Source organism: Phyllostomus hastatus, unplaced genomic scaffold (genome assembly GCF_019186645.2).
Source record: "Phyllostomus hastatus isolate PE091 unplaced genomic scaffold, TTU_PhHast_1.1 phas_contig_1162, whole genome shotgun sequence".
In the NCBI taxonomy this organism is placed as follows: Eukaryota; Metazoa; Chordata; class Mammalia; order Chiroptera; family Phyllostomidae; genus Phyllostomus; species Phyllostomus hastatus.
Window position 1 is genome coordinate 8518045 of NW_025333537.1, and position 23300 is coordinate 8541344.

General features: G+C 40.1%; 1 protein-coding gene across 7 annotated transcripts in view; it reads left to right on the plus strand.

Moving 5' to 3' along the window:
- Nucleotides 1–23300, plus strand: part of HECTD4 (HECT domain E3 ubiquitin protein ligase 4) — a 157120-nt gene that overhangs the window by 22546 nt on the left and 111274 nt on the right. For all 7 annotated transcript variants that reach the window (XM_045844468.1, XM_045844502.1, XM_045844478.1 and 4 more), the window contains exons 2-6: nt 13381–13898; nt 17283–17372; nt 18609–18739; nt 20822–20930; nt 21584–21722. In XM_045844468.1, the coding sequence (XP_045700424.1) occupies nt 13381–13898; nt 17283–17372; nt 18609–18739; nt 20822–20930; nt 21584–21722 (987 nt within the window). The remainder of the gene's footprint in view (nt 1–13380; nt 13899–17282; nt 17373–18608; nt 18740–20821; nt 20931–21583; nt 21723–23300) is intronic.

Genomic DNA, 23300 nt, shown 5'->3' on the forward strand with positions numbered 1-23300 from the left:
GGGGAAAATAGGCAAAGTTGTAAGCTTTATTGCTAGAGTTGAAATAAATTTGAAAAAGATTTTTTCCAAATTACATTAACTGACATTATGAGTGTTTACTCCATGGCAGGTGTTGTGCTCTTTGCCTTATTTCAGGAGAAACAATTCAAAGCATACTGAGATTTTTAGTACAGAAGATATATAAAGATGAATGAATCAAAGTCTGTACCTTTGAGGAGATTACGATCTATCAGAACCCTCTGGCGCATAGTAATTATCTGTAAAACTTGTATTTTAATTGAGCATATGAGTAGAATCCCTCCTGTGCGTAATTCTGAGGACCAACAGGTTTTGCAAACCGGGGCTGTCTGTGTCCCTTATGGGAGATTGGGTCATCTCAGTTAATGAGCGAGGGCAGTGCACAGGCTTTGTGAATGCTTCCAATCAAGTGGTTACTACGGAGCAGGGTTTCTCAACCTCAGCTGGGTGATTTCTGTTGTGAGGACTTCCTGTGCGTTGGAGGGTGTTTAGCAGTATCCCTGACCTCTTCTATACTTGTGACAACCAAAATGTTCCTAGGCACTGCCAAATATCCTCTGGGAGGCAGCCTCATCCAATCTCCCACCCCCGCCACCTTTAACGGTGCCTGCCTAGGCATTCGTCTCCCTAGACAACCAGCAGCTCTTTCCAGAGGCAGATGCAGCAACAGCATCACCCAAAGCTAAGCTCCAGCATAAGCTCACGCTGTTCCTAAAAATATGTAGCCCTTGAGCTATTCACACCATACACTGGGAATACTTTCATTTTACAGTATTTTGCTATTTCTAGAGAAATCAGTATGTGCTTATTAATAGTGGGGCTAATGATCTTGATCTGCTCTTTAGGGCTGGAATAATAATAGGAATTACAATATTTGTATTAATATATGAGTGTGGTACATTAAAAGTATACATGTAAGGTGTATATGTTTTGGGTAGAACTTTTGAATATATAAATATAAATAAATTGCCCTGGCTAGTGTGACTCAGTGGATTGAGCACCAGCCTGCAAATTAAAGGATCACCAGTTTGATTCCCAGTCAGGGCACTTGCCTGGGTTGCAGGCCAGGTCCCCAGTAGGGAGCGCACTAGAGACAACCACACATTACTGTTTCTCTGCCTCTCTTTCTCCCTCTCTTCCCCTTTGTCTAAAAATAAAATAAATAAAATCTTTTAAAAGTTAAATTATATATATATAAATATTCTGTGACCCCACCACCCAGTCAATAAATAAATGGATTCTTTCTGTGTGTGTGTGGTTGCCTCTTTTTTATTAATATATTTTATTGATTATGCTATTACAGTTGTCCCATTTCCCCCCTTCACTCCCCTCCACTCTGTACACCCTCTCCCACCCATATCCCCCTCTTTAGTCATGTCCATGTGTCATACTTATAAGTTCTTTGGCTTCTACATTTCTCATACTGTTCTTATCCTCCCTCTGTCTATTTTCTACCTACCATCTATGCTACTTATTCTCTGTACCTTTGCCCCAACTCTCCTCCTCCCTCTCCCCTGTTGCTGGCTCTCCATGTGATCTCCATTTCTGTGGTTCTGTTCCTGTTTGTTTGTTTAGTTTCTTTTGGTTTTGCTTTAGGTGTGATTGTTAACAATTGTGAGTTTGCTGTCCTTTTACTATACTTTTTTTTATCTTCTTTTCTTAGATAAGTCCCTTTAACATTTCATAAAATAAGGGCTTGGTGATGATGAACTCCTTTAGCTTGATCTTATCTGAGAAGCACTTGATCTGCCCTTCCATTCTAAATGAAAGCTTTGCTGGATAGAGCAATCTGGGATATAGGTCCTTGTCTTTCATGACTTGGAATACTTCTTTCCAGTCCCTTCTTGCCTGCAAGGTCTCTTTTTGAGAAATCAGCTGATAGTCTTATGGGAACTCCTTTGTAGATTACTGTCCCCTTTTCTCTTGCTGCTTCTAGGATTCTCTCCTTCATTTTTACCTTGGCTAATGTAATTATGATGTGCCTTCGTGTGTTTCTTCTTCGGTTCAACTTCTTTGGGACTCTCTGAGCTTCCTGGACTTCTTGGAAGTCCATTTCCTTTGCCAGAATGGGGAACTTCTCCTTTATTATTTGTTCACATAACTTTTCCATTTGTTGATCTTCCTCTTCTCTTTCTGGTACCCCTATAATTCAGATGTTGGAATGTTTAAAGATGTCCTGGAGGTTCCTAAGCCGCTCCTCATTTTTTTGAATTCTTATTTCTCCATTCTTTCCTGTTTGGTTGTTTCTTTCTTCCTTCTGGTCTACTTTATTCTTTTGAGTCCCAGTTTCCTTCCCATCACTATTGGTTCCCTGTGCATTTTCCTTCATTTCTTTTATTGTAACCTGCATTTGTTCATCTAATTTGTGACCAAAATCAACCAATTCTGTGAGCTTCCTGATCACCAGTGTTTTGAACTGTGCATCTGATAGGTTGGCTATCTCTCGGTTGCTTAAAAGGATGAATTCTGGGGCATTAATTTGTTCTTCTGTTTGAGCCATCTCTCTCTCTCTTTTTTTTTTTTTGGTCTGGTCGCTCCTGTTACGGTGAGGGGCGGAGCCTTAGGTGTTCACCAGGGCTGGGCACCCCAGTCGCTAGATTGTGATGTTGTACATGGGGGCGGGTTTGCGAGGGAAGATGGCGGTTGCTGTGTTCTTTGTGGGACCTCCGTCTCTTCTCTGGGATCCTGGGTTAAGCGCTCTGCCCTGCTCCACAACTGCCGCTTCACTGGGTCCGCCAGCTGCCGCTTGCGTACTCAGGGTCCACCCGCTGCGATCTTGCACGCCCCAGATGCCTTATGTGCCCCCGGATGCCTTATGTGCCCAACTCTCTCTGCTCTCCGCGCCGCGACCCGGGCCTGGCTGCTTGTCTCTGCCCCTCCTGCCGATCTGGATGAATGGGTTTATTTCAACTTCTTGGCTGTCTGACTTCCATTCAGATAAATTTTATGTCAGTTCTGGATGTTATTCTGCCTCTAAATTGTTGTTCGAATCTTGGTTGTGTGTGGAGGTACAGTGTGTCCACCTATGCCTCCATCTTGGCCGGAAGTCAATAAATGGATTCTTACCAGTACCTTTAAAGCCCTCTGTGTGTCCTATAATCCAAATCTCCTTCTCTTCACGTAGGAAACCACTATTCTGAATTTTCTTTTTCTTTTTCTTTTTCTTTATTGTTTTATCATATGCACATAGCCCTAAACATTATAGAGCTTAATTTTGTGTGTTTTAAGATCTTATTATGTAAATGTAGTGTGCCATATGTATTTCTTGTGACTTGCATTTTTCTTCATCCCACATGTGTTATATGAGTCTTCCATGTTGATGTGTGTAGCTACACTTATTTCTACTGTTATGTATTTGTCAATTATCTGACAATATCACAGTGTAGCCATTCTCCTATTTATAGATACTTGAGTTGTTTCCAGTTTTTTTGTTACCATAACCAATGTTGCTGTGAATATTCTTGTTCTTGTCATCTGCTGTGCTTGTACAAGAGTTTCTGTAGGGAATTACCTAGGAGTGGTTTGCTAGATTGTAGGCTATACGCATGTAGTAGGCTGACCAATGGCCCCTAAATGGGTCCTAATCCTTGGAAGCTGTAAATGTTACCATATATGGAAAGAGGATCTTTGCAGGTGTGGTTAGATGAAGGATGCTAACCTGGGGAGATGATCAGGTGGGTCCTAACTGCAATCACAAGTGTCCTTAATGGAGGAGAGGCAGAGGGAGAGCTCAGAAAGCATAAAAGGAGGGGCTCACAGAGGCAGAGATGGAGGTGGTGTGGTCACAGCTAGGCGGTGTCAGCAGCTGCCAAAAGGTGGAAGAACCAAGAAGTGAGTCCTCTCCTGGAGCCTCTGGAGGGACTGTGGCTCTGTCAACACCTTGAATTTGCGCAGGGATACTGAGTTTGGACTTCTGGTCTCCAGAACAGTGAGAAAATAATCTGTTGTTTCAAGGCACTTAAGTCTGTGGTGAGTTGTTACAGCAGCCACAGGAAACAGGGGCAATTTTAAATTTAATTGGACAATGCCAATTGTTTTTTAATTTATAGTCCCACCAGAAGTGTCTAAGAATTTCTATTTTTCATATTCTTTTCAACATTTGGTGCTTTTGCATTTTACCAATAGGAGATTTTACTAAGCAGTTCTGTAAAACCTAATGCAAGTTTTGAAAAATTTAGTTCAGGATGAAAAAAAATTAAGAGTATATTAGTAAGAAGGTGAAAATGTTGATATTGAATACTATAAAGTGAAATTGCAGAGATTAGTTAAATTTATAAATATGCTATAGATAATGTGTTATTATAATTTCTCTTGCCTCACCTGCCAACCACTAAACGTAATATTTTCTGCACACACTCTTGCTTCTCCAGAAGATAATCCCGTGATTCTTTGGTACTCACCACATGAACTGGCATGCTCTGTAATTCCTGTTTGGTTTATTTCTGTTTTTTCAAATTGAATTTTTGGGGTGACATTGGTTAATAAAATTATATAGGTTTCAGGCATACAATGCTAGGTGAATTTCTGTTTTTACTCTATCTTAGAGAATCTTTTTTGGCTAAATATACATTGGTAAAATAGTATTTTGGGGGGAGGGACAGTAACTAAACCTGTCTGCTCAGCAAGATAATGTACTTATGCATACATTTTTGAGGGAACAGCTGTTAGTCATCAATCCTGGAAAACAGATTACACCCTTGTCTCATGAAATATATTATTTGATGATAAACATACTCCTCACATTAACAATGATTGTGCCTTAGAGGTGGATTGCATTTGGCATTAAAATAACTTAAAATGTATTTTCTCATTTGATTAATTTCTCTTTTCTGTTGTGTTCCATAAGGGTAAGCATTTTAACAAATATTTAAAGATTTTAATTATTTTTTTAGAGAGAGGGAGAAGGAAGGAGAAAGGGAGAGAAAAATTGATTGGTTGCCTCTTGCAACCAGGGACTGAACCTGCAATCCAAGTGTGTGCTGGGACTGAGAATCGAACTGGTGACCTTTTGGTTTGCGGGGTGAAGCCCAACCAACTGAGCCACACTGGTCAGGGTTTAAGATTTCATTAGCATTTTTTAGACAGTGCTGGCTCAGAGGAAGCATGTGTTAACTTCAGATCTCCTTTACCCCACCCCCAGCACTCTAGCTTTTATTTAGTCAAGTCTTTCTTCTTGTGGGATTATCTGGAAAAATTCTTTCGTGGTGGTGTTCTTTAAAATAAGGAAGTCTCTGTAATGTCCTAACAATTGTTTAGTGGTTTCCACTTTTTCAGAGCACTCTCTGTACGTTATTTCCTTTGATCTTAACAAGTGTGTAAAATGAAAACAGGTGTTACCCTCATTTTACAGATGCAGAAACACAGACGTAAAGGGTTTCAGTAAAACGCCTGTGAGGAAAGTTATTTGCAGAGGCTGCAACCTAGCCCCCCTAACTCGCAGTCTGGGCTGCACATTGCTTTCACCTCCAGAGTTAAAAAAAAAAATGCCTAGGTCCCCTCCCCAGATAATCTGAGTGGAGTAGGACCCACTCATTAGTATTTTTTCCATCTTTTTTTTTAATTGTTGTTCAAGTACAGTTGTCTGCATTTTCCCCATCACTTCATTAGTATTTTTTAATTAAAAGTATTCAATTACAGTTGGCATACAATATTATATTAGTTTCAGGTGTACAACAGTGATTAAACATTTACCTTACAAAGGATTACCCCGAGAAGTCTAGTACCCATCTGACACCATACATAGTTATTACAATATTGAGTATATTCCCTGTGCTGTGTGTTACATCCCCATGACTGTTTCTATAACTGGATATTTGTACTTCTTAATCCCTGCCCCCTTTTCACCCATCCCCCCAACCTCTATTAGTATTGTTAAAAAGCTCTCAAAGCAATTCCAATATTCAGCCAGGTTGAGAACTGTCCAAACTCTTATTCTGGTGTCTCCTCCTTCTATCACGGGTATTTTCTTCATCTAATTAAAAGGTGCCTATGTGGAAGAGTTAAGAATATTTTTCCATTGCTCCAAAAGGCAGAATTACAATCAATCCAAGTGAGAGAGGGTTATTTAGATGTACAGTGGGAACCAGATGTATGTTCTAAGATAATTATTCTTGGAATTTATGTATGTACTCATTAAGTTATCAAAAGTTTATGTGCCAGACACTGTGCTAAGCTTTGCTGATACAAATATGAATAAGATATGGGTTCCCCTTTCAAGACTCAGAGTTTAAAGAGGGGACAGACTGAAAATAAACTCATTGTAGGAGAGTGTGGTGTTACACATACTGGAGTTGTGTGATCTTCTTTATATGTGTTTCATTTTCAAGCTGTCCATAGTGATTTACTAAAATATATTTATGCTAAACATTTGAATATATCACTGTGGTAGTCCATGTTGCTATGTAATTGAAGCAATTGCCAGATAGTCTTTTCAGAGATATCTTTTTTCTTGAAATACTCATAATAAAGTTTGTTTAATAGTATTTAAACCATTTGGAGGAGTTCGTTCCTACATCTTTCTCTAAATGTTATTTTTTAAAAAATATATTTTATTCATTATGCTATTACAGCTGTCCCATTTCCCCCCTTCACCCCCTCCACCCTGCCCCTCCTACCCACATTCCCCCCTTTAGTTCATGTCCATGTGTCATACATATAAATTCTTTGGCTTCTACATTTCCCATACTGTTCTTACCCTCCCCCTGTCTATTTTCTACCTACCATCTATGCTACATATTCTCTGTACCTTTTCCCCCTTTCTCCCCCTCCCACTCCCCTATTGCTAACCCTCCATGTGATCTCCATTTCTGTGGTTCTGTTCCTGTTCTAGTTGTTTGCTTAGTTTCTTTTGGTTTTGCTTTAGGTGTGGTTGTTAACAATTGTGAGTTTGCTGTCCTTTTACTATACATGTTTTTTTTTTTATCTTTTCTTAGCTAAGTCCCTTTAACATTTCATAAAATAAGGGCTTGGTGATGATGAACTCCTTTAACTTGATCTTACCTGAGAAGCAGTTGATCTGCCCTTCCATTCTAAATGAAAGCTTTGCTGGATAGAGCAATCTTGGATGTAGGTCCTTGCCTTTCATGACTTGGAATACTTCTTTCCAGTCCCTTCTTGCCTGTAAGGTCTCTTTTGAGAAATCAGCAGATAGTCTTATGGGAACTCCTTTGTAGGTTACTGTCCCCTTTTCTCTTGCTGCTTCTAGGATTCTCTCCTTCATTTTTACCTTGGTAATGAAATGATGATGTGCTTTGGTGTGTTCCTTCTTGGGTCCAACTTCTTTGGGACTCTCTGAGCTTCCTGGACTTCCTGGAAGTCTATTTCCTTTGCCAGAATGGGGAAATTCTCCTTTATTATTTCTTCAAATAACTTTTCCATTTATTGATCTTCCTCTTCTTCTGGTACCCCTATAATTCAGATGTTGGAACATTTAAAAGTGTCCTGGAGGTTCCTAAGCCTCTCCTCATTTTTTTCAATTCTTATTTCCTCATTCTTTTCTGATTGGATGTTTCTTTGTCCTTCCAGTCCACACCATTGATTTGAGTCCCAGTTTCCTTCCCATCACTATTGGTTCCCTGTATATTTTCCCTTATTTCACTTAGCTTAGCCTTTGTTTTTTCATCTAATTTGTGACCAAATTCAACCAATTCTGTGAGCATCCCGAGTACCAATGTTTTGAACTGTGAATCTGATAGGTTGGCTACCTCTTTGTCGCTTAGTTGTATTTTTTCTGGAGCTTTGATCTGTTCTTTCGTTTGGGCCTTTTTTTTTTTGTATTGACACACCTGTTACGTAGTGAAGGGCAGAGCCTTAGGTGTTCATCAGGGTGAGGTAACCCACATTGTCGAGTGGTGATGCTGTATATGGGGAAGGGGTCCAAGAGGGAACAATGGCACTTGCTCTGCTCTCTGCCCGATTTCAGTCACTTCCCCCACTTCCCACAAGCAAAGTGGGCCCTTCTGGTGCTGATTCCTAGGTGGGTGGGCTTATACACGTTCTAGGACCCTGTGGGTCTCTCCAACGCACTCTCCTGTGAGGCTGGGAGTTTCTCCTGCTGCTGCCTCCACTCCCACCGGTGTTTCCAATTGGTGTTTCGAGGCTTTATTTCTCCACTGGGACCCTAGGTTGCATGGGCTGTCCCACTACCCAGTTTCGTCTGGTTTAGCTGCTCTCGAATGTGGGAATTCCCCGGTTCACCAGCCGCCTTGTGTGCCGCGCCCCGTTCCACAATCCACCATGTTGCTTGGTCCACCAGCCGCAGCCTTGCTGAGAGTTCTCTCTGCCCGGCTGCCTAACTCCGCCCCTCCTGCCGGTCTGGATGGATGTGTCTTCTTTAACTTCTTGGTTGTTGGACTTCCATATAGTTCGATTTTCTGTCAGTTCTGGTTGTTTTTTGTTTTTAAATTATTGCTGTCCTTCTTTTGGTTGTGCGAGGAGGCACAGTATGTCTACCTATGCCTCCATCTTTGCCAGAAGTCCTTAAATGTTATTCTTTTGATTGCTAGGCATAGGAAGATGACCTGTGTGGTTCTGTCAAGATTTTATGTTGGTGAAAAAGTGACTTTATACCATGGAGAGATTTTTAGATATGGATTTGATTCCATGAGTCAATTTTCGAGAGCCATTCTGTACATCACTTACTACATTTCCTTAATGTACATCATTTATTAAAAACTAGTCATCGATACATTCCTGTTGAAACAGAAGACTTTTTTTTCCCCTTAAGAAAGAGGGGAAGGGAGGGAGAAAGAAACATTAATGTGTTGATTGGTTGCCTCTCACAAGCCCCCAACTGGGTCCTGGCCTGCAACCCAGTCATGTGCCGTGACTGGGAATTGAACTGGCAACCTCTTGGTTCACAGTCTGGTGCTCAGTCCACTGAACCACACCAGCCAGGGCAGAGGGCATTTTTTCTTACAGATTTTGGCTGATCAGCTGATAGAGGTAGGTACTAGATATGATGGGAACATGGAGAAGTTAATTCTGGGAAGTGGAAGAGAGAAAGAGAGGAAATAAGAGTTTTTCAAAGTAGGTGGTAGAGCTGAGTTTTGAAAGATAGGTAGGATTTAGACTGGGGACATGACAAAAGATGAAAATTAGGCAGAGGTCAGGACAAGGTGAAACTTTCATGCAAAAAGAATTTGAACAGCGGTCTCTCATACGTTGAGTTCTCACAGTTCCAACAACCTTGCTATCCACAGCAGTTGTATGAAGGTCTGGGAAAAATCACCACATGTTGGAGCAAGTTTGACGGTGCTCAGCCAAAGCTAAATAATCTGGTAACGAGTCAGGGTCCACTCCTAGTTTTGGCACCAAGCTATGGGCTAAAATTTATGAATTAAAGTGCGAAATTTGATCCTGGTTATCAGTTAAGTTAAAGACCCTTTAAAAAAAAAAACATGTTAAAAGAGAATTTGAATGAACACACATTTCCAAGCTTGGATAAGGTCATGTAATTTCAGGGTCTCATTTAATTGATAAGTGACCCACTCTTGATGTAGGCTTTCGTATTAGAGATAGAATTCCATCCTTCCATTCACAATTCATTTACTTGGTTCACATAAGATCTTTCTGATCGTCTTTGAACTGCCATATGCAATTCAATTTGGCCATGATTGCCATCTTCATAATGTGAAAAATGGTAGGAAAATCTATAAAAGGGTTTAAAAATCCACTCTAACATTTGAGAGGGGTTCATTATTCTAAACCCTGTACTGAAAAGTTTTGTATTGGGGTTGAAAGTCTGGTCAGTTGATCTGCTTTGAAATAATCCAGGTATAAATGCCTTTTATGCTGAAAGGTTCAAGTGATGAATTAAATCGGTTAATGTACCATACTAGGGAGTATAGTAATATCATTCATCTATTTGGAGCTAGAGTGATTCTGAGTTTTAAATATCATTTATTCTGGGAGAGTAAAAGGTTTTATTGTTCATTGGTAGTTCCCACCGTCTACGGTGGTCTTCCCCATCCCACCACCCAGCCTTGCCTCCTAATCGGGACTGCAGTCCCCCCCGGCACCAAGACAAACGGCTGCCCAAGTACAACAGATGGAACCAGAGAGGCGATTTCAGGAGAACAGATCCGTCCCCCAATTTTAAATATATCAACTGTGTCACCATTTGACTACCAGTTATTTAAAGACAGTGTTTGCCTGTTAAAAACATCAGCTCTAGTTATGAGTGCTTTTCTTAAACATAAACTATTGTCATTACTGTTTCTTTTTTCTACTAGGGACCTCTCTATGATTCTCTTACCATAATTACTAATGACATTTCAAACTTGAACAACCACATTTTATACAGTCCTATTGTAGGGCATATATAATTTTATACTGCTTTTTATTTTGGCTGTCTGGCTAATTTTGTTTTCAGTTCTTGTATAATATTCCATTGTGATGTTGTCATTTAATCAAACATGTATACTTCTCTTTTGGACATTGAGATTGCTTCTACTTTTTCCACTATAATAAGACTGCAGTAAACACCTTTGTGTATTTTTTATTCCTGGAACATTTCTTTAGGGTAAATGTTTAGAAATAGGATTACTTTCTATTTCTCTCAGAAGTAGGCTTAATACAGCTTTTAGCTTTTTACTTGACCCTTTTGGGGAATTTTATCTGTGTTCTTCTTGTATCAGATGTGGCTGGCAAAGAATATTTTGCTTACTTTTTATTGGCTTTCCAGAATGATTGTTTTCTTAGTTTAAAAACACATGTCATCTATGATAAAATTACATTAAGGGTATGAGTTACTTTGAAAGTCATTCCCTTAATTGGGGTGACTTCAGCATTATCTCTAAAGTACAGTTAGTGACTCTTCCTTCTGATTAAGGGTGACAGGGACCTTCCCTTTTCCTTAAATAACTTTTCTCTTTTTTAAATAAAAGAATATTAATTTTATAATGACATTTTGGTCTTTTATCTTCTTGGTCAAGAGTGGTTACTGAGGGCAAGTGGATTTATATGAGGAGAAATCATTTAATATTCACAAGGACCAGAATAGATCTTCCAGAGCTGACTTACTAAAATCTGAAGGTATGATGTCTTTATAAAATGATTTTAGGCCATGACCTTCAAAGTTCAGAATTCTAAAAAAGTGGCAGCATAGTGGGCACATCTTAGTGTTCATAGAGCCATTGAAATGGACAATGCTGAGTAGTCTAATGGACTTTTAAAAGCATAATGTGCGTTAGATACCACTAAATCAATAAACAGAACAGTCACTAAAGTGTATATGTTACATAATATTTGGTTAATTATAACTCTCATTGTTTCAGAATATTTGTCTTTCAAATGGAATGTTAAAAATATAACCGAAGTACTTATAAAAATAGAATCATCAGAAAAATGCTGAAGTATATTATATAGTTTTTTTCAGCTACTCTCAATATTCAGAATTAGCTACAGATTCTGCCATACACATTATTTTATGAACCATGAAATACCATATTTCAGAAGCACTATGTTTGAGATAATAAAAATAAATAGCTGGGTTTAATGTTGCTAAGTTCTTTGGGGGGTTTTTTATGGTCTTCGATTCTTGAGTCCAATAAAACCCTGTATTGAAATTTTTAGTAGTTGCTTCATGTAACTTAAGTAGATGGTCAGTGTACCATAAATAAAAATGTATGTGGAACACATGAATTTTATATCAAAGAGTTGTTAGGTGAAGATCACTAAATCAATATTGTAAAGCTTTTTTTAAAAATGCAACAATTTCTTATTTGCTTAGATGTTCGTAACTGGGAAGGTGATAAAATTTAAAATTGTGATTTTTTTTCTCTTTACAACATTAAAATATATCTCAGTTTTTTGTTGTTGATCATCATAGTGGAAGCTAGTTGCTGATTTGGTCGGGGGGATAGGTGGGGAGATCCTTCAAAAAAAGAGAAAAGGGCAGCCTGTTTCTTTGGATGTGATCACAGGTTCAAGGTGTTTGATTGCCCTCGAAAAGTGATCATCTTTTAAGGAGTTTGAGTTATTTTATCTACTGCCATGTGAAAATAACCAAAAGGGTAATTTGTGTTTGATGAATCTCAACAAAAGGTAGGAAAATAGTGTTGTATGACTTGATGGTGGAGAACATTTAGCCATGATATGTATTAAAAACTAAGTAAAAATGGCCCTAGTTTTAATTTTTTTTAAATTTTATTTTTATTGATTTTTAGAGAGAGGAGAAGGGAGGGAAAAAGAGGCAGAGAAATATCGATTGGTTGCCTTTCACACTTCCCCAACTGGGGGCCAAACCTGCAGCCCAGGTACGTGCCCTGGTTGAGAATAGAACCAGTGAACTTTCAGTTAAGCCAGCACACAATTCACTGAGCCACACCAGCCAGGTCCCTGCTTTTAATTTTTCGTAATATGACTTGCAATAGAGCTATGTGCAATGATACCTACAGAGTTTACATCACCCTGGAAGTTCTCGTTCTTTTATTGGGGTAACAGTTCTTAGGGCAAAATTGGAGGTAAAAAAAGTATTTTATAGGTTTGTGAGAGAAATAAAGCAAACTGTGACGTTTTAAAATGTCAGTGCCAATGACTTAACGAAATATTCTTTGCTTTTATTTCAAACCCTGACTTTGTGGTCTCCTGAGAACCAGATACCTCTGGTGCCTGATGGTCTGTTGCATGGGCTTGCTCCTGGAGGGACTCCCTTTATTTGTTGTTATGATTGTCTGTTTATTTTAACCTGGTCAGATTTCTGTGCATAAACTCTTTGCATCATAGATTTAGTTTGTTTCTTTTTCTTGATAGCTGGTTTCTTTCTTAGTTGATTGAATATTTAATGTTTTTATTCCACCAGCTGCTGAAAATCTAGAGGAGGCTTTCTGATACTTGTATGTTTTGGCAAGAAAAGAGCGGTGATTCCTCCACCAGTATGAACTGGATAAAGTTATAGCATGTCACCAATTGAAATAATGACTAAGAGTAGTAAGAATGGAGTGTTCTTCAAAATCAAAGAGTAATAAACAATCATTTACTAATAGGTATATTAGATTTTGAAGATAAAAACCACCTGGTAATAGGAATTAGAGACTTACATTTTAACTCAAGAGCATTTAACATAGATTTATACTTCCATTTTCTAAAATGAATTACTGGAATTAATTTCTGACTTCCACACTTCACTATTTTCATGATTTGCATTATTTCAATTAGGTCTAATCTCATATTTAATATGAGTATTATGCCAGGGGAAAAAAATCTCCATCAGCAAATACCTGACTTCGCAGCACGTTTGCATATTTGGTTGCAATTAAAGTAATTCATGATGTGGACCATTTTTAGATACCTTTGGATATATTTGCTTCCACAGGTGAAAGCAGTACATAACAACTTTCTCTGTGTTGCTTCTTTTGTTAGATTTTAACATTTGAGACCAAGAACCCAATGGAATTAGCAGAACGTTTGCGCTCTGTCTGTGGGAATCAGAGCAACGCCTACGCCCGCCTGCTGGAGTACCGCCTGAATGCCTTGCGAGGACTGTGGAATGCCCAGCGCCAGCTGGCCTTGGAAGAACAGCACGAAAGGGAAAGTTCTGGTGATGAGGAGACTTTGGCCCTGCTCAAACGCCAGGGCTTGCTACAGCAACCTGAGCAAGCCCCCTTCACGTCTCGGATGGGGCTCCTGCTGGTCTTCCCCCTCATTCAGTCCCAGAGTAGAACAGACCCCTCTCTCTGTAACATTACTGCTGAGGTGCTATTGAACTGCCTTCGCGACTGCCAGCCTTTGAGCTTGACCAAGGAGCCTGCTGACTGTCTCAATGGAATTGAAACTTTGCTGTGCTCTTGGCTAGAGGAGACTTCGGACACGGGCCAACACATCCCACATAAGCAAAAAGAAAATGCTGCTGCTGCCCTGGTGGCTCTGGCATGTGCCAGGTAAGGAAAATCAAACATTCCACTTGGCGACCTTGAGACTCGCTGCTGCTGCCTGGGTTGGGTGAGGGGATAAGAGTGCCAGCATGTTTGGTGGGAGTGTTAATGCTCAGAAGTCCTTCTTTGTTTTCAATATTGAACTTCACAGCCTTGACGGTGCATGAGATACTTTCTCACCAAAACTTGGCACCGGCAGCCTGAGCTGGAACCCAGGTTCAAGTTTTCTCTTTCTGCTATACCATGATAACAGCTTAAACAGCTTGAAATGGAGAATCAACCCTTGCCATTATCTACTCACCCCTTTAGATGATGAGTGTTTTACATCGGGTAGTTTGTGGCGGAGGTTCTCTCTGTGTTTCTTCTGAAAGGACCGTTAAAAAGTTTGTAGCACTTTTAATTTATTTCATGAGTGTCTGTGAGGAGTATGTCAGTGAGTGAGTGGGTTACTGCTCACCTGGACTCATTCACACAGACTTGGTCACAACTACATGTTTGGACCCTGATGCTTGTCTCCAAAAATATAATTGGACAACCTCTCTGTATATATCAACATGTAACAGTGTGCTGTCCTTTGTGTGTCAGTTGATGTTATTGATCCACTGTCGATAGGAAATGATATAGAGATGTATTGTAGAATTGCATGCCTGAAATCTATATAATTTTATTAACAAACGTCACCAGTTAGGACCATGGTCTGATGGGTTAGTGTCATTATCTGCTCATCTCCTTGATTGGGTTTTTTCTTTGATTGGGTTCTTCCTTTTTTTTTTTTTTAAAGCAAAGAGTATGTGGGGAAATTCTTCTTGGAGGATTATGAAGTTGTTAGCTATAAGACTTCTCCCCCTGTTTTTATGGTTTCGAAGTTGATCTTCAAATGGTTGAATCTCAAGCTATTTTTAAGACAGAATAGCACTAGTATTTCTTGTCAGTTTCTTTGCCTTGAGCAAAGTGTCATAGCCTAGTCTTAGGTCCTTGAAGACGGTAGCTGATGGAAATCCAGATGTGAGCTTAATTCTGGAAACATTGTTGGGTGGTGCTGAATGTTTCCTGTAAAGACTTTATATTGGATGGACTTATTTTTTGCATATGCAAAAGACAGCTTCAAGCCCAAATAGACTTGTTATTAGTGCAAAAATACCATTTTGAGAAAATTTACTTATAGATAGGACTGTCTTTAGATAGATTTAGGATTTTTGGAATAGCATCAGTTTTTTAATGTCAAACGTTTTAAGTATCCGACATGGGATCATAATTCACTTTTTAATCATATGTCCAAATTCAGTCTGAACCACAGGCAGTTACTGAAATTGTTTCATGTACTTAAGAGTTCAAATTCCATTCAGCAGAAATGTGGAAATCAGTGTTTTAATTTTTTCTTGTTTTTTTTAGATGATTTCTATATTTTGTTGCTAATATTAACACCTTGATCTGGATGTTGTTTACCTCAGAAGTCACATGCTTTTCAGTGTTAGATTAGCTCCTGTTATTAATTAGACACATATTATTGAATTTTTGAGATTCATCCTTTCAAAGACAGCTTTCCCAAAAATTAATTTTGAAGATGTGTATTCATTTAACTGACATTATCAAACATTTCCGATGTGCCAGGAACCTTGCTAGGTCTTAGGAATATAGCGACTCACGGTCTCTGAATGTACAGTTGAACAGACTCAGGGGGATTCGTTTGTCAGTGACTGTTGCTCCGTTTCTCACATACAGGGTACTCTTCCAAGCAGTGGGGGTACGCAGTGAGCGAGGTAGATAGACCCCAGAGACGCAGAGTTTCCATGAGGGAGGCAGACAGCTAGCAACCAATAGGTGTATAAAATAGTTTCAGACAGGCATGGTCACTGTAAGAAGACAAACCGGGGTATTTTGATAGAGAATGACTAAGTGGAGGTGGCGGACAGCATTAGCTAGTGATACCAGGAAAGGCCTTGCCGAAAAGGCGACGTTCGAACGGAGGCCTGCATGATGAGAAAGAGCCAGACATGCAAAGAAGCCAGTGACAGAGTTTCAGGCAAGAGGAGCAGCAGGTGGCATGACTCTGATGCTCTTTCTGTGCGTGGGGTCACGGAGGGTCAGCAAAGTGAGCAGGGTAGTGGACTGCAGCGGCAGGAGGAGAGGGCAGGAGGTGAGGTGGCAGGGCCCCGATCATGCAGGCGTGTAAGAGCGGTGGAAGGAGTTTAAATTTTACTCCTAAAATCTGATCCAGTCTGGAAAGGAAATAAGGCCTTATAGTTAGTTGGCTTAATGGTTTTAAATGTTCCAGTGTGCTTTTGCCCTTTTATTTTTTCAACCACACTGTACCCCAGAGAGGTATCCCTCCCTGTGGGACAGGTGAAGCAGCAAAGATCCATAGGCATTAGGTGACAGGGCTGAGATGGTGGAGCTGCTGCGTGGCAGAGCCCAGTTTCAGAGCCCGTGTGTCCCGACTCCCAAGCTTGTGCTTTTATACTTTACCTCCTGCCTCCCTGTCTTACACTGTTCTTTGGTGTTGATTCTCTGAACACCAGAGACAGTGAAAGGTGCAATTAAGAGGAGGACTATAGGCCTACTCAGTCCAGCATTAGGTATTCCGTTTCTTTGGGGGTTTAGGCATTTGATACCTAGCAATTAAATCCTTGGCCAAGAGAATAAGGCAGCGATCCGAAGTCACCCATCTGATACAGGCGATCATTTAGATCAGGAAATGTTCTTGTGGTGATTTGTACTTGGAAGCTGGCCAGGTAAGTCTTGTGCATCTTAAAAGCACTTTCTTTCAATTCTGCTGACCATATTATGGACTTCCAGAGCCTCCAGCCTTGGGAACCAAAGGGAAATCAGGTGGTGGTGACCTCTAACGTATTATAATCACCTATTTTGCAGCTGGGATAGCAGAAGGAATAGCTCTCAGTACAAAGTATTAATTATTTGAATGCATTCCTTTTTCGATACAATGGGGTTCGGTGAGATGTTGTAGAAAATGGATGAACTTAACAAAGACATTAAAAATTAATCATGGAAATACTGTTAGGCTTTAAATATAATTTCTTCCTATGAAATCTCTCCTAGACTAGACAATGACATGATGAAAATAGTATCCAAGAATAATAGTCACATGTTCTTTGTACTTGAACCTTACGTTTTGAACTTACGTGTTAGGGGAAATTATTTACCTTTACAAATGCAATAACATCATCATCAACTGTTTAGATGGGGCCACGCACAGAGTAAGCCAGTGGTAATAGGTAAGAATCAGGTATATTTTGTTCACATCTTCTGATTGGCATAAGCAGGTAGACACATTTTGGAACTTTCCCATGTGGTTAATAAAATTAACAGTAACAGCCTTGATACTTGACTTTTCAATTTTGATGACTTTGTGTTTCCTCCTTTCATTTCTAGGGGATCATTGAAAACTTTTGTCCACACAGCCCATCTGTTACAAAAACAGACCGATCTAGGGTCCCTGCCTGTAGCCGATGTACTGTATAGGTGAGTGGTCACTTTGGATCCTTACCCTCCTTCCACGCAAGGGAGATTGCGCATATGGTTTCTTTTAATCGGCAGATTGCTAAACTCTTATTAATTACTGACTCATTTTTTAAATTATAGTTTACATTTAATATTAATTTGCATTAGTTTCAGGTATGTAGCATAGTGGTTAAATAATCATATACTTCATAAAGTGATTCTCCCAATATTTCCAGTATCCACCTGGCACCATGCTTAGTTATTATAGTATTATTGACTATATTCCCTGTGCTGTACTTTACATCCCCATGACTATTTGGTAACTACCAATTTGTACTGCTCATGCCCTTCACCCTTTTCACCCAGTCCTCCAGCCCTGCCCTCCCCTCTGTCAGCCCTCAGTCTGTTCTCTGTATCTATGAGTCTATTTCTGGTTTGCTTATAGTGTTCATCAAATTCCACATATAAGTGAATTGATTCATATTTTAAAATAAGTATATCATCATATTTTTCTTAAGTATTTTGTTTTCCCTTTTTTGAAAGTGTTCCTAGAGCTGTTTTCTTTTTTTTTTTCTTTTGCGGAGAGGGGAGGAGCTTTTAAAAATGTAATAGCTTCTGTCTTGGCTGGTGTGGCTCAGTGGACTGAGCACCGGCCTGCGAATTGAAGGGTGGCTGGTTCAGTTCTGGTCAAGGTGCACGCCTGGGTTGTGGACCGTGTCCCCCGCTGGGGACACGCAAGAGGCAACCAGTCGATGTTTGTCTTGCACATTAATGTTTCTCTCCCTCCTTCCCCCTCTCTCTAAAAATAAACAAACTATTTTTAAGAATGCAGTAGCTAGTAATGAATTCTTATTGTAGCATTTTGAGATGCTCTTATGTTATGATGTCAAGAAAGATAAAATCATTCATAGTTTCATCACCCAAAGATCACCCCTCCTAGTGCTTCGGTGCGTGTTCCCCAGTTCACATGTTCTCCTCTCGCTCTGTCTCTCTCTCTCGCTCTCGCTCTGTCTGTCTCTCCCGTGTATATAAAGTACATGCCTTTCACATAGGTGTAATTTTATTATCACATTTCTATAAGCCCTACTTTGTAAATTTTAAATTAAAAACTGTGTTGTGATTATCATTTCAGATGTATAATATCTGTGTAAAACTGTTCCAGTTTTCTGCTCTTTGAGATGGTTAGGTGGACTTTTATTTTTCTTGCCCAAATGGGTAGTCTCGGTGTCTTTGTGATTCTCCATTTCCCCCTTTTAGGCTATTGCTTTTAGAAGGGGGGCCTGGATCCCCCTCCTGCTTGCTCGGTGGCAAACACATTGTGTCGTGGGGATATGAAGACATGTTGCCTGCGCCCGACAGCAACACTGGCTCCGGTTCTGAAAATAAAGGTAATGTAAGGGTTTTGGTCCCGTGATTGAAATTAAGATGCGAAAGGAATGGTTTTAGATCCTTGCAGCAAATGATTTAGATATGACTGTGTTCCTCTTAATTAAAGAGCTCAAGGTTCCTATACAGTGTGCTCATTGTCTGCTTTATCAGTCAGAGTATAAAAGCTGATACTCGGTGAGGTAAGAAAGTGGATAGGTTTTACTATCTCCAGGAAAAGGTATCATCCATACACTCCTGCCAAAGAGGCATGAATTACTTAAATTGGTTTTGGGGTATTTGAGTTTGGGCATGGGATCCCTGAGCTGAACTTTTATGAACATGAAGACTATCAGGTATTTCTGCCTGGTACTGTTTCTTTTAGTAATTTTTGTGTGTGCGTAGATGAACCCTGTCACCCTAAATGCAAAAAAAAAAAAAAAAAGAAAAAGGCAATTTTAAGGGAACATGAATTAAGTACCTTTTTAAAACAAAGTGGGCTGGATTAAAATGTTTTTAATCACATGGAAGTTTTGTACTACATATCAGTTTATTCTGCAACCCCAGTGAAAATGGCAGATGCTGTCTTCATTGACCTGCACCTGGTTGACCTGCCAGATGAATTTGGCCTCACTGTTCGCTCAGCAGACAGACTGTCCAGGGCCCTGGCACCCCCATCCTGCTCCCCTGTGGAGTTGCAGGCCTGCCAAGAGTCCACCTTGCTCCCCAACCTGTTTGTGTTTGTTAACTGGTACTTGTTATGACTACATCATTAAATATTACCTAATCAATGCAGTGGGAGGTAAGAAAACTCCAGGAAGTTGTTTTCATAAAGACAGGTCATGTTTTAGAAAAATTCAACAAAGCAAATCGCTAAGAAATTGGTGTTAAAAATGATTACCCACTTTAACTTTGAGGAACCAATAGGTACAAATTACCTATTGGTTGTCTCAGATTAGTGTACTGAATTTTTAAGATAACAACACATTCAGGACAAATTTGAGTGCTGTGACATTGGATTCCCCTAAAGTGGTAAGTAGTAGACAGACTCCATTTAAACATAATGAATGATAGTGGAAACACTGAGGAACTTATTTATAAGCTCTTTTTAAGGCAAACCCTTTATGTTAGTATACCATTATAACCATGTAGATACATTGTTTATTTTAGGGGAAGATGTATCAAAGGGGACACATGGTTGCTATTTTTCAATAGAAGAGATACAGCCCTAACTGAAAGGTCTCCTGTTCAGTTCCCCTTCAGGGCACAAGCCTGGGTAGCAGGCCAGGTGTCCCAGTTGGGGTTGTGAAAGAGGCAACTGATGGATGTTTCTCTCCCTCCCTTCCCCTCTCTCTGAAAATAAATAAAACCTTTAAATAAAAAAAAAAGAGAGAGATACTTTTGTGCTCTTGCTCCAGAAATTAAAACTAGGGTCTCTGGATGGAAAACCCACAGAAGCAGACTTGGGTTTACTGTATAACATCAGTATGTCAACATAATACCCTTATCTGTGGAGCACTGGCTGAGAACCAGAGTGCAGTACAGGTGTCTCCCTGTGTCATCTCATTTAACCCTCGTGGTAACTCTTGAGGTTCATATTCTCATCGTCCAGATGAAGAAACTGAAGTTCAGAGAGGCTCGGAATCAACAAATAAGTGCCCAAAGCCCTTAAAAGCTCACATCTTTTTTACTACAAAATTATTAGTGAAAGTATCATATTCTTAGTCATTTCAAATTAGAGTTAGGAACGCATAAATTGGACTCAGTACTTTGCTATTCAAACACACACACACACACACACACATTGTCAGGCAGAACCAGGCTGTCCCGTTAATTAACTCTCTTACGACTTTCTTTGATCTTGGTCCCCGATCCCACATGCAGTTTGGGTGTTTGCTGGGCAGATGGGGGACAGATAGGTGGGGTGGGGGGTGCGGCGGGTGGTTCGAGCCATCTTCCCTGAAAGTCACATTGAAGCACTCATTTTAGAAGTGGGAGATTATCTACCACTAAACCTCCTAATGGCTTTTTCATTAGGAAAAAAAGCACATTTATAATTTCATTAGAAAAGTTTATATAATTTACCTGTGAAAAAATGATTTCAGATGCTGACTTGGGACGCTGTCTCACGGCAGATGGTCTCTACCTGTATACGACTAACTCGGTCGGAAGAGGAGTAAGCAAATTGGGGTCTGGACTGCATGGTACTCTCAGGTGAGTCGCATGGAATTTGCTGAGTGATTTGGCTGGAACATTTCCTCCTTATGTAAGCCTCCACGGATGAGACTTGTAGGGGTGAATGCCGACTCTCCCTGTACTGACTAGTAACAGGTTTGAGTGAATTCGTCTGTTTCTGGTTTTCACTTACTGTTACCTGCCCCTCTCATTCTGTTAGTGCATTTCCACTTTGTGTTCCCTCTAAAAAGTCTGGTAGCCCTAAGATCCTTGTTTTAACCAGAAATTCCTCCGTGATGATAATGTCTATTAGTTTCTCCTCCATGTTGATAAATGGACATTTTCTAGTTAAGTCCCTTCATACTTGGGCTTGACCTTGGATTAGCAGTGGTTTTCATTTGGGGTGTAAGGTCTATGAATTGCTGCCAGAAGAAACCATAGTTTGAGTTCCTCTTGTATATTTAATTAGACCTTTTACCCAACTTTTTCTCCTCTCCAGTTTGTTGTGGGAAATGGATATTTGCCCCAGGTTGTCAGTCCCAAAATCAATGTAATATATTCATTCTCCTTCAGATTGTTTGCATACTTAGTCATTTTAAAAAATCAAGTGGAAAGTGTTTGTCTGTTGTAGCTTGTTGTGAGGTTTTGGACCCAGCCAGCCGCCCAGCCTGTGTGCCTTTCTTTTCCCACAGAGGGTTCGTCTACTGCCGGAACGAGGAGCTGGAACCAGGATGGGTTGCTTTCGGCAGCGGCTGTCTTCTCCACCGGCCTGTATCTTTTGATAACAAACCTCACTCCCTTTTCCAGGTCATTGACCAGAATACCCTTCAGGTAAAAAACAGAAAACCAAGACATTGTCTGTATATCTTGAAGACAGTAAGGGAAAATCCTGACTTCGTCAGAAGTGATAATAACACAGTTGATGTAGCTTCCTGCTGGAGTGGCGTCCTTTGAATAGTTGGTGTCTGGGCATTCTGTTCTTTGTCTAATGTCTCAGAGTTTTCCCACATGATTTGTGTGAATGTGCTCCCTAAGAGTCTGTAAGGCCAACAGAAAGCTTTTTTGTTGTTGTTGTTATTGAAAAAAAATTCTAGAGAGTCAGAGATGGTATAAATACTAGCTGCTTTTCTTTTTTTAAAACCAGATCTATTTTGGGAAGACATCACTTCCCTATTCAATTTGTTCTAAATAGCCTTTCTGTGGGAATGGGAACTTTGAAATGACTTTAGCTAAAAATCATTGTATGGATTACGAGTTCATCTTCAGTGCTCTCATAGCACTCCACCAGGACGTTTGCTACATCATACTGAAATTACCTGCTCCTGTCTTAACTCCTCCCTAAGACCAAGCACACCTTTTGGTCCGGACCCTGTCTTACTCATCTTTGTGTCCCTATAATGTAGGGCAGGGCCTACATTTGATTGATGATGATGATGATGATAGCAAGTACTGTGTCTCTCCCTGTGCCAGGTCCTGGTCTGGGTAATCTACATACACTTGTGAGGTGTAACTGTGGCAGTTTCATGATAAAGATGGGGCAACGGAAGCCAAGCATGTTGCAAGCAGGCAGGCAGTGTTTATTGTTGAATAATTGAATGTGGCTCAGAATGGTTAAGTAACTTGTCAAAGGCCACACCATCATGGCAGCACAAGAAATTGAATGCAGCGTTCTTAGCTCTAGAGTTTAAGCTCTGTTTTTTAAGATTTTGATTATTTGTACAGAGGGGAAGGGAGGGTGAAAGAGAAACAAACATCACATCCATGTGTGGTTGCCTCTGATGTGGCCCCCACCCCAGGGACCTGATCTGCAACCCAGGCAAGTGCCCTAACTGGGAATTGAACCAGTGATCCTTTGGTTCGCAGGCCAGCACTCAATCCACTGAGCCATACCAGCCAGGGCTAGAATTTGAGCTGTTTGTGCTACACGTTTTTGTCCTTCAACCAAAGTTGAACTGAATGGTCAGAGTTCCCATCTGTGGACTGAGTGCCCTGACAGTGTTACATCCGAGACTCAAGCGGGATGTTCCATCTCTCTTTGTCACTTAGTTGTGTCCTTCCTGGAGAACAGAGACTGGGTTGTTTACCCATTGTGTCTGCAAAGCACATCGTTAGTGCTTACTAATTGTTAGATGAGTAAATGAACACATTAGCAAACAGATGCCCAATTGCCTTTGTTTCTTATCACTAATGCAGACAGATGAGAATATCTCCTATATTTATCTAAAATAGAGTTATTAGCCTGGGAAATAAACAGATGTTAAATCTTGAAACATGATTCACATTTGAAGTGATGTCACTTTTCTCTGTGTTGTTGCAAAAACTTTGATGCTGCCCAAGAAAGCAGCGTGGTCACCAACTGGATCTGTGCATCAGAGCAGTTTGGAGCTGGCTTAGGCCTAGCAGGAGCTG